Source organism: Nematolebias whitei, chromosome 11 (genome assembly GCF_014905685.2).
Source record: "Nematolebias whitei isolate Nwh7 chromosome 11, NemWhi1, whole genome shotgun sequence".
Taxonomy (NCBI): Eukaryota; Metazoa; Chordata; class Actinopteri; order Cyprinodontiformes; family Rivulidae; genus Nematolebias; species Nematolebias whitei.
The window spans coordinates 33,921,197-33,933,903 of NC_056508.1; the positions used below are offsets into that span (position 1 = coordinate 33,921,197).

Below are 12,707 nucleotides of genomic sequence, written 5' to 3' on the forward strand. Positions count from 1 at the left end.
TTTCTTTCCACTTATTGTCCGTTTGTTGCCAAACAAGAAAATCTCCTTTGGTTTCCTGTTTTGTGCTGCAGTTCAAGCAAACACAAACTAGTTTACAGTATGAAGACTCTAAATTATTTTTTTAATCATGGGGGGTGCACACCCCCTCCCAGTGATGGATATTATTGACCAAAGTGAGTTGCAGCTCAAGCATCATCAGACGGCAAACACCAGATATCTTTGTGGCCTGTCGTACTGACGCACGCCTTCAACCACATCCCAGGACACAACGAAGGCCTTCATGCTCGGACTCGTCCTGTTGGAGCTCCAGTCAACAAACGCCTCGCTATCAGGTTCATTGACAAAAAATGTAATATAATCTGGTGATTAATCTTTAATGTGTTCCTTTATGCAACATTCAAACTGTTCTCATGTTTCATTTTGATTGTTGGCCTGCAGCTTCTGCATAAAAAAAGTCATGCATTTACTTTTATAAGGACAATACAATATTAAATATGAGCACAAGTTTGTCTTAAACTGCAAAGTCCAGAGCCACATTTTCAATACTTGGAGCCAAGTCAGTAGCTCAGGTATGATGCAAACACAACACTCCATTTTAATCTCACACAACTCCAGGGTTGTCTTCATTTCACCATTTATGAGAAATACTCAAATCTTGAACCCGTCAGACAATTCCTGTCCCCCCCCCCCCCACACACACACAATTTTTTAAAGCACAATTTCATTTTTACAAATTTTTAAAATAAAGAATGCATTAGTTTTCAAATAGGTTTTACAACATTCAAACCCCAAAGAAATAATATGGCACTTATAACTAAAATTGCAGTTTTTAAAATGTTTAAAAGATATTAAAATAACTAAACTCCTGAGAGAAATTTAAAATTACCAACACCATTGGGTTACTTTTAAGAACAAGGTTAAATGACACACCAGCACCACCTGCTGGCAGATAGTTGGTGCTACACCCTCCTTCAAATCATATTACTTTGTCATATAAAATATGTTATACCATGTCATATAAAATATGTTATACCATGACATATAAAATGTTATACCATGACATATGTCAAAATATATCTCCGAGCTCCCAAATGAGTCACTAATGTGAGGACATGGAAAGAACAAAGCCTGAAAGATAAAATCCTAAACACAAAATATATTTATCAACATTCAGAGACCGTAGATAATGATTTGAAAAAATTTATTTAACAATGAGACTTCTAATGTATTACACAGTGTGATTTCTTATTGGCATGGATAATCAGTTTCTTTGAATTCTTTTAAATCAACTAGATTTTTTGAACAACAAAAGATGGCGCACACTTCCTGCCACACCGGTACAATTTATTCAGTCAGGGGTTATGAGGTAAAAAATAAAACACTGACAAATAAAGCGGCTTTAAAAGGACAGGATTTGGAAGGATAAAAAATATTTTCCAAAAAGCAGATGCGACTTTGGTCTGGATTATGAGTAAAAAAAAAAAAAAGTGATTATGATGGTCCACTTTTAATGGAAGTGCTTGAAGGTTTCTTGCTCGTCGGGTGATGAAGATCCTTTTCAGGATTAAGGCCGTGGTGCAGGACCTCCATGGTGGTTTGGTGGCGGCTCGGGGGGGAAAAACGAAAAGCAAAAACAGCTTCATCTTCTGTGTAACTGACTCCAACCAGGGTTCAGATGGGAACCTGGGCGTTCCGCGTTCCACGATCCTATACATGTAAATTAAAGCGTTGGCAATTCAATTAATGTGAAGTCACAAAAACAAGCCACTGTCAAGAAGGTATTAAGCCTAGTCAAATTATGTTTTATTTCAGACTTCCCTTTGATTCACAAAACATAGAAAATGCATTCATGTCCACTTCAAACAAACTTTCAATGGGAACGTTTCAAACATCCGTCACATCGTCTTTCAAACTCCAATTTTTTTTTTTTTACGTTTTCCCTCCACACAGACTTCACTAACACAAAGTCACATGTTCACACAGAGAGGGTGGTAACAAGGAAAAAAAATGAAGCACACGAGCAGACAGCATTCACATCAAATCAGACTGTAAAGAGCTACAAAAGGGTCCACATAGTCACAGCACTTGACATTTCACTGCGATTCTTAAAGAACTGCGGATGAAAGAAAATGATGAGGAAAAGCAGAGAACTTAGGGATCTTGAGATGCAAGAAATGTCCTTGTGATGGTCACTGGGAACACACTCGTACGCGCTTCTTCCTCTCACACTCGCACAAAGCCACAGGTCCTCCTCAACTCTCCCAGGCATTTTGTTGTTTTAAGAAAAAATTAAATAAACGTACAAACAGTTCTCACACGTGCTTCCTTTCACTTTGCTTTCCCGTTCGCTCACTCGCACTCGGTCTACCACCAATCCCACTCACTGAGCTGAAAAAGCGACAGGAGCAGACAAGATTTCTATAAGCCCCCCCCCCCCCCCCCCCCAAAAAAAAGGGGAGAGGAACAAAACGAAAACAAAATAGAACACCCACCGTCTAACAGTTTATGCAGTGAAGCTTTGTTCTTGGATGATAATGCATTTACACATGAGAGGAGGGGAACTGATACTGAGCTCTGCCCAACATTGCTGCCAATGATGCGAGTCCTCCCGGGAAATTGGGAAAGAGTTGCTGAACTGCAGAAGAAACTTTTATGAAGGCGTATACATCAAAAACAAACCAAAAAATACAACCAAATGCATAAATATATATAATTCTATACTGCCCGCGTCACAATGGACTTGTGGGGGAGAATATCCAGATACTCGTGCATGTTTATAGTTATGCATGCACAGTCATCAAAACCAAAACCAAGGGTGAAGGACTCCACAAACTAAACTTTTCACACGTTCAATGCATGACTACACCTTCAATCACGCAAGTAGAAATTTTTGCTTTAATAAAATAAAAGGTAGTGTATTTTTTAATAAGATATAAGCCATTCCTCCATACAGGCATACTTACCAGATTAGCCTAACAGCAACAGAAAAAAATAAACAAAAACAAACCAACAAACAAACAAAAAAAATGTCTAACTAGCTACATTCCCCAATTAGAGGATTTAGATTCCATAGACGCACCAAAGCCAGAGCTGAAGCCGCTGCCGGAGGCCGCATTGGTGCCTGCAGCCCAGCCGAGGCTAGCTGAGCCGGGGCTGCTGTAACTGGTGCTGGCAGAGCCGTACGTCTGATCTCTGGTTGTGGAGGCTGTGCCTGCCGTTGAGGTCAGACCCTGCTGGTTAGCCAGCATACCCATCATTCCCCAACTGCTCTGCAACGCTGCCTGGGCAGCTGCCACCATGGCTGGATTAAGACCCAGAGCCCCAAAATTAACCCCGCCACTTCCACTGCCTAGCCCGCCACGATTACTACCATAACCCTGACTGAACCCACCAGCCCCGAACCGCCCTCGATCCATCATTTGCCTACTATTATTGTGTTTGGGCTCAGCATTGGAGATGTGCACGCTGACACCCTTGACGATCAGGTCCTCTCCACACAGAGCCTGGGCAACCTGACAGAGAAGTGACAGACATTTGTAACTCTTACTGTACACATCAGTTATGCTAAACAAATGCTATTTGCTTTTTTTAAACTCAGCATGGCAATTTTTTACCTGATCATCAGCAAATGTGACAAATGCAAATGCCCGGAAAGGTTTGGGAATGAAGACGTCAGTGACTTCACCATACTGCATGAAGTACTGCCTCAAATCATCAGTCGTCATGTCCTCTGTGCAGCGGCCAACAAAGATTTTACGGCTCCGCATGGGCTCGTCGGGACATGCCTGACAGGACACAGAACCTCAGTCATTTTCAAAACGAATCCAGTCCAGCTGCTTAACAACATTTAAAACTGCTTTTGTAACTTGTATTTTATCTCCCCATTCATTATGATACAAAAGCTTTTAACTTAGAGCCAAAACAGGCAAAGATAGAAAAAAATTAGAAGTTGTGTAAATGTTAAACAATATTCAGCAAACCTTTGAATTTGGAAGTTTACAGTCACACCACCGTCCATCAATCATGTGTCTCTGAGCAATGACTTTTGTTTGTGTCTCATAGTCAGCAAACCGGACAAACCCAAAACCTTTTGAGTTGCCAGTTTTTGTCTCTCTTTTCACCTGGAGTGAACACAGAACAAACACATGAGATGCACTCAAGACACATAGACTAACAAAGAATGTTTGACAACATTCAAAATGAAAGAAGACATTGATACCTGCACCATGATGACCTCCCCGAAGGTAATGAAATAATCTTTCAGGTCTTGTTCTGTTGTTTTCCAAGGCAACCCGAGTACAATAAGATCTGAAGTCTTTTGAAAGCCCCTTTTAACTTTCACAGCTGAAGCAGCATCTATTTCTTCCATCTTCCTTTTGTTATCTGCGAGGTAAAAATAGCAGCTTATATCAGATAAACATCAAATTATAATGTTTGAATACAACAAAAGACTGAAACTTTCTGGGCTCTTAGCTTTTCACTGGAGATGCAAAGCAAGCACACAGCCACAAGAGGAAAAAAATGACATCAGAAATCCTAAATATACCTCTCATTTTCAGAAAAGCTAGGACGTTTTCTATAAAGTTACACTTAAATGTGTCATTTGCTACTTTAGCTTAAGTTGTCCTAAAATAACTAGAATAAATCTTGCTATACAGCACCCTTTACAATTGTTTTTGAACTGAAGAAAGGTTGTTGCACTTTCACTAGAATAATGTGTCTTTTTGAAGAAATGTTCTGCTCAATAATCCATGCTGGGTTTTGGTCAGTCTTTTTCTGATGTGCCACTCATTTTCAATAAGAGATCTGGAATACGAGCAGGGTCAAACATATACTATCAGTTCATGAAAACACTGATGCAAGTAGAGCAGAATGAGGTCGAGGATCACAAATGGTAAATGGACTGCACTTATATAGCACTTTTCTATCTTATCCAGATGCTCAAAGTGCTTTACACTAAAATCTGTGCCTCATTTACCCGTTCATACAGCACTCTACTAGATCTGTACAAAGCTAATTGAACAAATCACTCTAAAGAGACTAATCAGTGCTTTAGATCACATTCATACACCGATGGGACACACACCAGAGGCAATGAGGGGTTCGGTGTCTTGCCCAGGGACACTTCGACATGTGACTGCTGGTGGATTCGACCCCCAACTCTTGCATTGGAGGATGACTGCTCTAACCACTCAGCCACAGCCGCCCACAAGGGCAACAAATGTACATGTTAGTCCAGCTGCTGTCAAAGTTATGACTTTTTTGTTATTGTTTTAATTGCTTAATTGTGTGATTGAGGGGAATGTCACTTTTCCGCTGCAGTTCAGGAAGTGTTGAAAACTAGAGACAAAACAAAGGCTGGTTACAAACCGAGTAAAAAGCTTAACATTATGATGCATCATGATGACCTTGTATCAAGGGCCTTGATTCAAGGCCTGGTGCTGACTTTATGGCACTGTATGGCATCCCTATGCTGGTGAAAGTATTGTGTGTCCATATACAGGACAGGTGCAACTAAAAAAAATTACCGAATATCGTGAAAAAGTTCAAATTTTTGTTGGTCATATCAGATAGTGAAATTCATATTATATAAATTCATTACACAGAGTGAAAAATTTCAAGCCTTTATTGTATTTGTAATTTTGATAATTATGACTTACAGATAATGAAAAACCAAAATTCAGCATCTCAGAAAATTTGAATATTGTGAAGAGGTTCAATATTTTTAACTCCTGGTGTATCACCCTAATCAGCTGATTAACTCCTAGACATGCGCTACAAATGTCTCGTTCCTCAAGTCGAGCCACTCCTGAACCAGAGACGTCAGAAGTGTCTTAAAAGAGCTGGACTGTTTCTCAGTGGTCCAAATGTCCTCTTTTCAAATTAAAGTAAATTTTGCATGCCATTTGGAAATCAAGATCCCAGAGTCTGGAGGAAGAGTGGAGAGGTCCAGAATCCATGTTGCTTGAAGTCCAGAGTGAAGTTGCCACAGTTAGTGATGGTTTGGTGCCATGTGCACAGCTGGTGTTGGTCCACTCTACAGTCAACACAGCATCTACCAGAACATTTTAGAGCACTTTGCGCTTCCTTCTGTGGACGAGCTTTATTAAGATGCTGATTTCATTTTCCAGTAGTACTTGGCACCGGCCCACACTGACAAAGGAACCAAATCTGGTTATGCAGAATTTCATTTTCTGATACATTGAATTTTGTTTTTTCATTATTTGTCAGCCATAATATCCTGATGCATGCTCAATAATCCAGGTAGAAAAATCTAAAAAAAGTTAAGTCTGGTCCTCCGGACATTCAAAAAACAAACAAAAAAAAAAAAGTAGAAATGTTTCGTCTCTCATCCGAAAGACTTTCTCAGTCTGAGGAGCTGTATTCAGCTCTGTCTCTTAAATAGCACCTTCTCAGAGTGGATCAACCAGTTTGCTGCTGACAACCAAAACCAGCTGATCACATGCTCAAGGACCATCAGCCTAACAATGGATCATTAGCACACTGATGGCTGTTTACTGTTCACAGAGGGCTGAATGATACCAGCAATCACAGCATTGTAAGAGGGGGACAGTTGAACCCAGAGGCCTCCACCTGTTTAACGATGGACGGTTTCTTTTCACAAAGATGGCCTCCTTTACTCCTCTCTCAAACCATCGTTCCTCTCTGTCCAGAATGTGAACATCTTCATCCCTGAAAGAGTGACCGCTGGCCTGGAGATGAGTGTAGACCGCAGAGTCCTGGCCTGATGATGTTGATCTTCTGTGCTGGGCCATCCTTTTGGCCAGTGGCTGTTTAGTTTCCCCGATGTAAGACTGACCACAGCCCTCCTGACACTGAACAGCATACACAACATTACTCTGTTTGTGCCGGGGGACTGGATCTTTGGGACGGACCAGTCTTTGCCGTAATGTATTTTGGGGTTTAAAAGCCACTGGGACTTTGTGTTTAGAAAATAAACGTCTCAGTTTCTCTGCTGATACTCCCGCAACATATGGAATGACCACTGGTCTGGGTCTGGGTTCCTCCTTTTCACCTGATGGCTGACTGGAGTCCTGTTTGGGTTTCTTCTCTGCTTTCAGGAAGGCCCAGTTAGGATATCCGCATTGCTCTAGAGCCTGTTTTGTGTAGGATTTCTCCTTCTGCCTGGCTCCTGAGCTAGTGGGGACGCTGTCTGCTCTGTGATAGTGTCCTGTAAGCCATCATCATTAAACTTACAAGGAATAAAGGTTTGATATATTTCACTCTATGTACAATGAATTATGTACTATTTGAGTTTCATTTTTTGAAGTGATTAACAAAAAAAACCCCATTACAATATTCTATTTTTCGAGATGCATTTGCCTATGATTTGCATTGTCAGTCATGATATGAGAACTGATAAAACCTCAGTAACAACTACTTTGTAGATGTGGACTCAAGAACAGGTGCTCACTGGAAGTCCATTTGATTTAATCTCCTGTAAAAAGACCCGCATGCATAATTGGGAGTTTAAAGGTACATTATTGATGCAACAGCAATTGTAGTGAGCAACAATGTTTTTTTAAAGGTACTTTTCGTGTCTTTATAATCTTCAATTTTTAGTTGGAAAACAAAACTAAGATGTTCATATTTAGTGCATTACCAATAATTTCTTTGTTGGCCTACAAGGCCTTACAAGCAACAAGTCTTAGCGATTTAAACAACCTGAAATGTGCAAACTGACTTTGTTCACACATCATAGACAAACAGCAAGTAATTAAACCAGCTTAATGCATTATAGGCTCAAATTTGTGATGTTGCCGTGTTACAGGGGGGCTTCAATACATTGATGTTACAGTAACAGCGTGAGTAACTAGAAAGTTTGTGTTTATTTTTTAGTTTGTGTGGCTGAATACATTTACAGACAGGGAGGTGTGCTTAGAAGCAACTGGAAAACGATCTCACCTTTGGGGTAATTGACGACATACACCAGGTTTCCCCAGTTGCTCTCAGGTGCATGCAGAACTCCCTCCACGAGCCGAACCCCCCTCATGCACTGGGACTCTGGGTTTCTGTACCGCAGACCACAAGCCCCCGGGAACTGAGCAGCCACGGAGGACAATAACACGGTACCATCATCTTCTGAGGGGATCTCCATGGGCTCCTCACTTTCCTCCTCAGCCACCCGAATGTACAGCTCTGACATGGTGTCTCGGATGGCTGAGAGCTGGTCCAAGTGGAATCAGCCGAAGGAGCTCAAGTTCTTAATAAACACACACCGGAGTGTTTTATTTGAATTCTAACCTGACTCACGTTTACTACAGAGTGTAAACTAAAACGGAATTCAAAAGCAGACGAAACAGCGCCAAACACTCACTCCACAACTACACCATTTAAAATGGAACGGTCACGAAAGCTGAATGTTTTCTCCACCATTAACGTAAACAAGTTAGCTGGCGTGCTAGCTAGCTAATGAGCTAGCAAACTTAGCGAGAAAAAAAAATCATATAAATTAATTTCGCGCCGTGTTCAGTGCCAGCGAACACACGCGTCCTTCTCTGGCTTACTACTCTGTGCCAGAAAAAATAATGCAGATGAAAGCCTCGAAAACCTGTCGTGTGCGATTCCAGCACGAAGTATCCAGAGCTAAGCAAGCTAATCTTTGTAACCTCAAGATAGCTAACAAAATGGCTGCCCACCGCTCACCTTGCAAAGATGACATCATCGAGACGGAAGAGCGCACTTTTTATATTTGTAGGGAGGCCAGAAATTCAAAGTAAAAGCATTTTGTTTAATAGTTTGACTTCATAATGTCGGTTATGCTGGAAAGCGGTTCAATATAAACTATACATTATTTGTTTTGTTGTGTTAGTGCAAACGTATATAACAGGTGTTCCTGGTACAAATTTAAAGTTTTTAAGTTTACCCTTTAAATGCGGACATGTTAATTTGAAAAGCTCAAACAAACAGATCCTGAGGACGGAAAACAGAAAAGAGGTGGACATGCAACACGTTCTAAATTGTTTGAGTAATTTCTTGTAAAAAAAAATTTAAAAATGTCTTTAATCTGCATAATATTTTAAATGTCGAATACCTTGACGTAAGGACATTTTCAAAATGCCTAAAGTATGACTTAGTTTTTTTTCTGAATTCTCTAATTTTGTTTAATGTTATGTACTGTAAAAAAAAAAAAAAAATCTAAAATGCAATTTTTTTAATTTAGTTTTTTTTTTTTTTTTTAAATAGGCCTAAACAGACACTGTTAAAAAAATGGAGCCAAAGGACTAAATGCATGTAAACTTTCTAAACTAAACAGATCTAGAATTTGTCCAGTTGTTCCTCTTTACTCAGTCTGCACAATATATTATTTGTTTTGCACTGTAAGTTGTAGTTTCTGGTTTGGGTCGAATATCTTTCAGTTGACCTCAGATATAAAGCCTAACCAGATCGCTGAACTTTTTCACAGTTCTTTTTAACTCTTAAATATTTTTCCCCCTGCCCTGATGTAGACTTTAGTAATAACTTTCAAACAACACACGACTTTGACCGAATTAGGCAACAACCACAAAGAAGCTCTGTCCATCAGCAACCTGTCCATCAAACACAAACAGTTTCAATGAAGAGGAGATGAGGGGATTTGTGACTGACCATTCCCACAGCTCCCACTCCAGTCTAAAGTTAGTCCTGCAACAGCAAGTGCTGGTATGTGCCCTATAAACTTATAGTATATCTCTGGTGTCTAATGCAAATAAACAAAAAGATTTGGATGTTTGCTAAGATGAACCTAGAAGCATCTAAAGTAGGTTTAATTTTGCTCTCCTCCCAGTGCAGACAACCCGTCTTGCAGCCGTTCTTCAGGTGAAGGTGAGGTGCTGTCCTCACTTTTAAAAAGACGAATCACAAAAAGCGCTGGACCATAGAGGACACACTGCCATGCGAAGGTGAGTGTGCTGCTGATGGACCCAGTAAAACTAAAGAGGTGATTAATTACTGCATGTTATTGTGACCATTAGCCACTTCATGGCGTTTAATGCACTCACACCGTGCACTGTTTATGTTTGCATCTCAGTCACACTCGGTAAGCAACTTAAGCATCTTTTACACAGAGACTGAAGAAAATATACTCTAATCTGCTATAGCATTATGACCACCTACCTGAAATTCAGCTGATACAGGGATGTCAGCATCAAAACATCTGGCTGTGGTTTAAACTTCCAGTCAGGTCCCACCAGACTGGTATCTGGTGACCAGGTGAACATCCTTCTTTGTTTGCCATCCTTAAGCAGTTTGTTCATGGAGCTTGAAATACTGTCATTATTATGACCCCTACCATGAGAGGGGTGTGTTAGCTCTGCAAATAAAACTAGATAGGTGGCAACGTGACCTCCTCGTCAAAGTTAGAATGTACCTTTTACCTGAAGGACAAACAGTTGCAACACGATGAGTAGCGTTACTTTACTTGTCAGTGGTCATAAAATTGTAATTATTTCTTCAAAAAAGCAAAATTTAAACTAAAATTCTCACACAAGTCCCTTTGAACATCTATTTTATAGTCACATTTGCAGTTTAAAAAAACCTTTTAATCAGTATCTGAATGAATTTATCTCTGCTTTCAAAGTCAGCATTTTTCACTACAATTAAATAAATCACATATTATGCTTAACCTGGCATGCAAAACGTATAGAACAAAACCCATACCAGTTTCATCAAACTGTAAAAGCCATTATAAACTGGAATACACAATCATTAGAAACAATACAGAGATTGCAATAAATTATTTCAAAGCACAAAACTAAATTTAAAAAAGCACCTAAGAAGTCTGGTATTTTGTTAATTTTCTCAAAATGTACTTTATTTTTCTGAAATGCTATGTTTTTTTGAAATACGGTGGTTTTATTTCTTGTTTTTGTTGTTGTGCATTGCATTTGCATCAAGTGTTTTTCTATTGGTGTAGTTTCTGAAATGCTGTGTCTGGTCTGAACATGCCGGGCCTCTCTACAGTAAATATGAAACGTGACGCTTTCAGGTGACGCTTTCAGATGCTCCATCCCAGCAGCTGGTAAATAACAGCCTGTTTTCAATATGAATTTTAATTATATGTTTTACTTCAGTTATTTTTGTGAAGGTTATTTTATTGCTCTTGTAAAATATAACAAAAGTGTTAGACTGAACATGCCTACCTGAAGTGATTCTGCTGCATCTGTTGCAGTTTAATTAACCACCAGAAGGGGGCACTGTTGACCAGGTTGTCAGAACATGCGCTGCAAACAGATGGCCTTTTTCTAAATTTACTTATTATTTTACAAAATTTTACAATGAACCTATTTTCCAGGCAAAATGTGATAATTATGACACAATAAGAAGGTAAATAGTTGAAAATCTGGATTTTCTGATCATATTTTTTCCATTGCATATTGACCAAAAAAAAAAACAATTATTTTTTTATGTATGTTCCAGCCATTCTTTCCTTCTTTGTTATTGTGACCTCCTGCTTTGCATCAAAGCTTCTGTAAATGATAACAGTGCAGCGTTACGCAGTTTCATGCATCATATATAATGGGCTGTGGGGCAGAAAATCTAAACTTCCTTGCGCCTTTGGTTCCCATCTGCTCGGTGAACTTATGAGCAGGAAATGGAATAAGTGTTGCAAAAAAAAAAAAAAAAAAGCGCACCAACATCCTCCTCCATGTGGCCTCTCTCGGCCATTACCCTATCTGTACCGACTGTTAACCGTCTTTACGCAGCTAGAAATCCCTTTCATGTTGCACTGTTTCTTTCTTGTTTTAATTTCAATCAGAGCATATGGCTTGCACATCTGGGAGATGCAAAGCATGGTGGCACCCCCCCCCCCCAACACACAGTCAGCTTGTGTGAAGTGATCCATGCATGGTCTCCATTGTTATTGCTCATAATCACTCATCATGATTATAAACATCTTTTATTTATTGGTCATTTTTTCCCCCCATAATTTTAATCAAACCTTTGGAGAAACTTTCTAGTCAAAGCGTCACGTTTTATAAAGTCCAAAGCTGCAAACACATCACTTTTCACCTGATCACTTCTCTTTGACTACTTCTGCAGACGCAGCCGTTTAATTGAAGCATAAATTCCTTTCTTGTTCAGTTTCAGTGTCAGAGTGACTAATTGGGCAGCGCACGTCATGTAAGCAGACCATCAGATCAGGAAAGAGGAGAAGCACATCTCTTTTTATTTTTTTCCCCTAAATAACTTCATTTAATTCTAAAGAGGCTCACTGCAAGCTATAAAATGAACCATCAAAAGGTTTTCAGGAACTATATCAACTCAGACAGTTTGAGAGAGTTTACACCAGTAGTTTTCCAGATACGTTGACATGCGATTCTGAAATGCGGTACGCACTCAATGTAAACAAAAACTTGAATAAATCTGTCAAAAACCTGCGTGGAGATCTGAGTCATGCTGACCTGCATTAGGCTGGCCACAATCTGTCACATTACGACACATTAACCATCGATATGAGGAAAAAGTAGTTCAGATTTCTTATTTATTGACATTTTATCTTTGACTGGCATTCATGACAATGCGTACCTTTAATTGGACGAGAGTCCCGTTAATTGGCAACTTACAGAGTCAAAATCACCGTGTGTCATCATGTGCCGCCTCAGCATCCTCTGCTTTTCAGCTTCCAGCTCTCTGTTTTCATGCCACAGGAGAGGCAGCGGGAGGAAGAGGAAGAGGGGGTGGAGGAAGGCTACGTGTGGCTTTGA

The 12,707-nt window shown here is 39.8% G+C and overlaps 1 protein-coding gene across 3 annotated transcripts; it reads right to left on the minus strand.

Moving 5' to 3' along the window:
* Positions 1-1,225: 1,225 nt before the first annotated feature.
* tardbpa (TAR DNA binding protein a) lies at positions 1,226-8,618 on the minus strand. 3 transcript variants are annotated; one of them, XM_037684243.1, is made up of 7 exons: positions 7,927-8,598; positions 4,220-4,383; positions 3,981-4,121; positions 3,615-3,785; positions 3,392-3,512; positions 2,493-2,635; positions 1,226-1,707 (listed from the first exon to the last, which is right to left on the minus strand). In XM_037684243.1, the coding sequence occupies exons 1-6, from the start codon at positions 8,165-8,167 to the stop codon at positions 2,541-2,543; spliced, it is 933 nt and encodes a 310-aa protein (XP_037540171.1). In that variant the 5' UTR covers positions 8,168-8,598; the 3' UTR covers positions 1,226-1,707; positions 2,493-2,540. The 3 variants fall into 3 exon arrangements, with proteins under 3 accessions (XP_037540171.1, XP_037540172.1, XP_037540170.1); XM_037684244.1 differs by having other exon boundaries at positions 3,428-3,512; positions 7,927-8,597; XM_037684242.1 differs by lacking the exons at positions 1,226-1,707; positions 2,493-2,635 and having other exon boundaries at positions 2,964-3,512; positions 7,927-8,618.
* Between the last annotated feature and the right edge of the window lie 4,089 nt (positions 8,619-12,707).

Excerpts from the sequence above, each read along its gene's own strand:
- tardbpa (XM_037684242.1), bottom strand. The coding sequence starts at position 8,167 with ATGTCAGAGCTGTACATTCGGGTGGCTGAGGAGGAAAGTGAGGAGCCC. Across the intron at positions 4,384-7,926 it reads TGTCGTCAATTACCCCAAAG|ATAACAAAAGGAAGATGGAA; the intron begins GTGAGATCGTTT and ends TTTACCTCGCAG. Across the intron at positions 3,786-3,980 it reads GTAAACTTCCAAATTCAAAG|GCATGTCCCGACGAGCCCAT; the intron begins GTTTGCTGAATA and ends GTGTCCTGTCAG.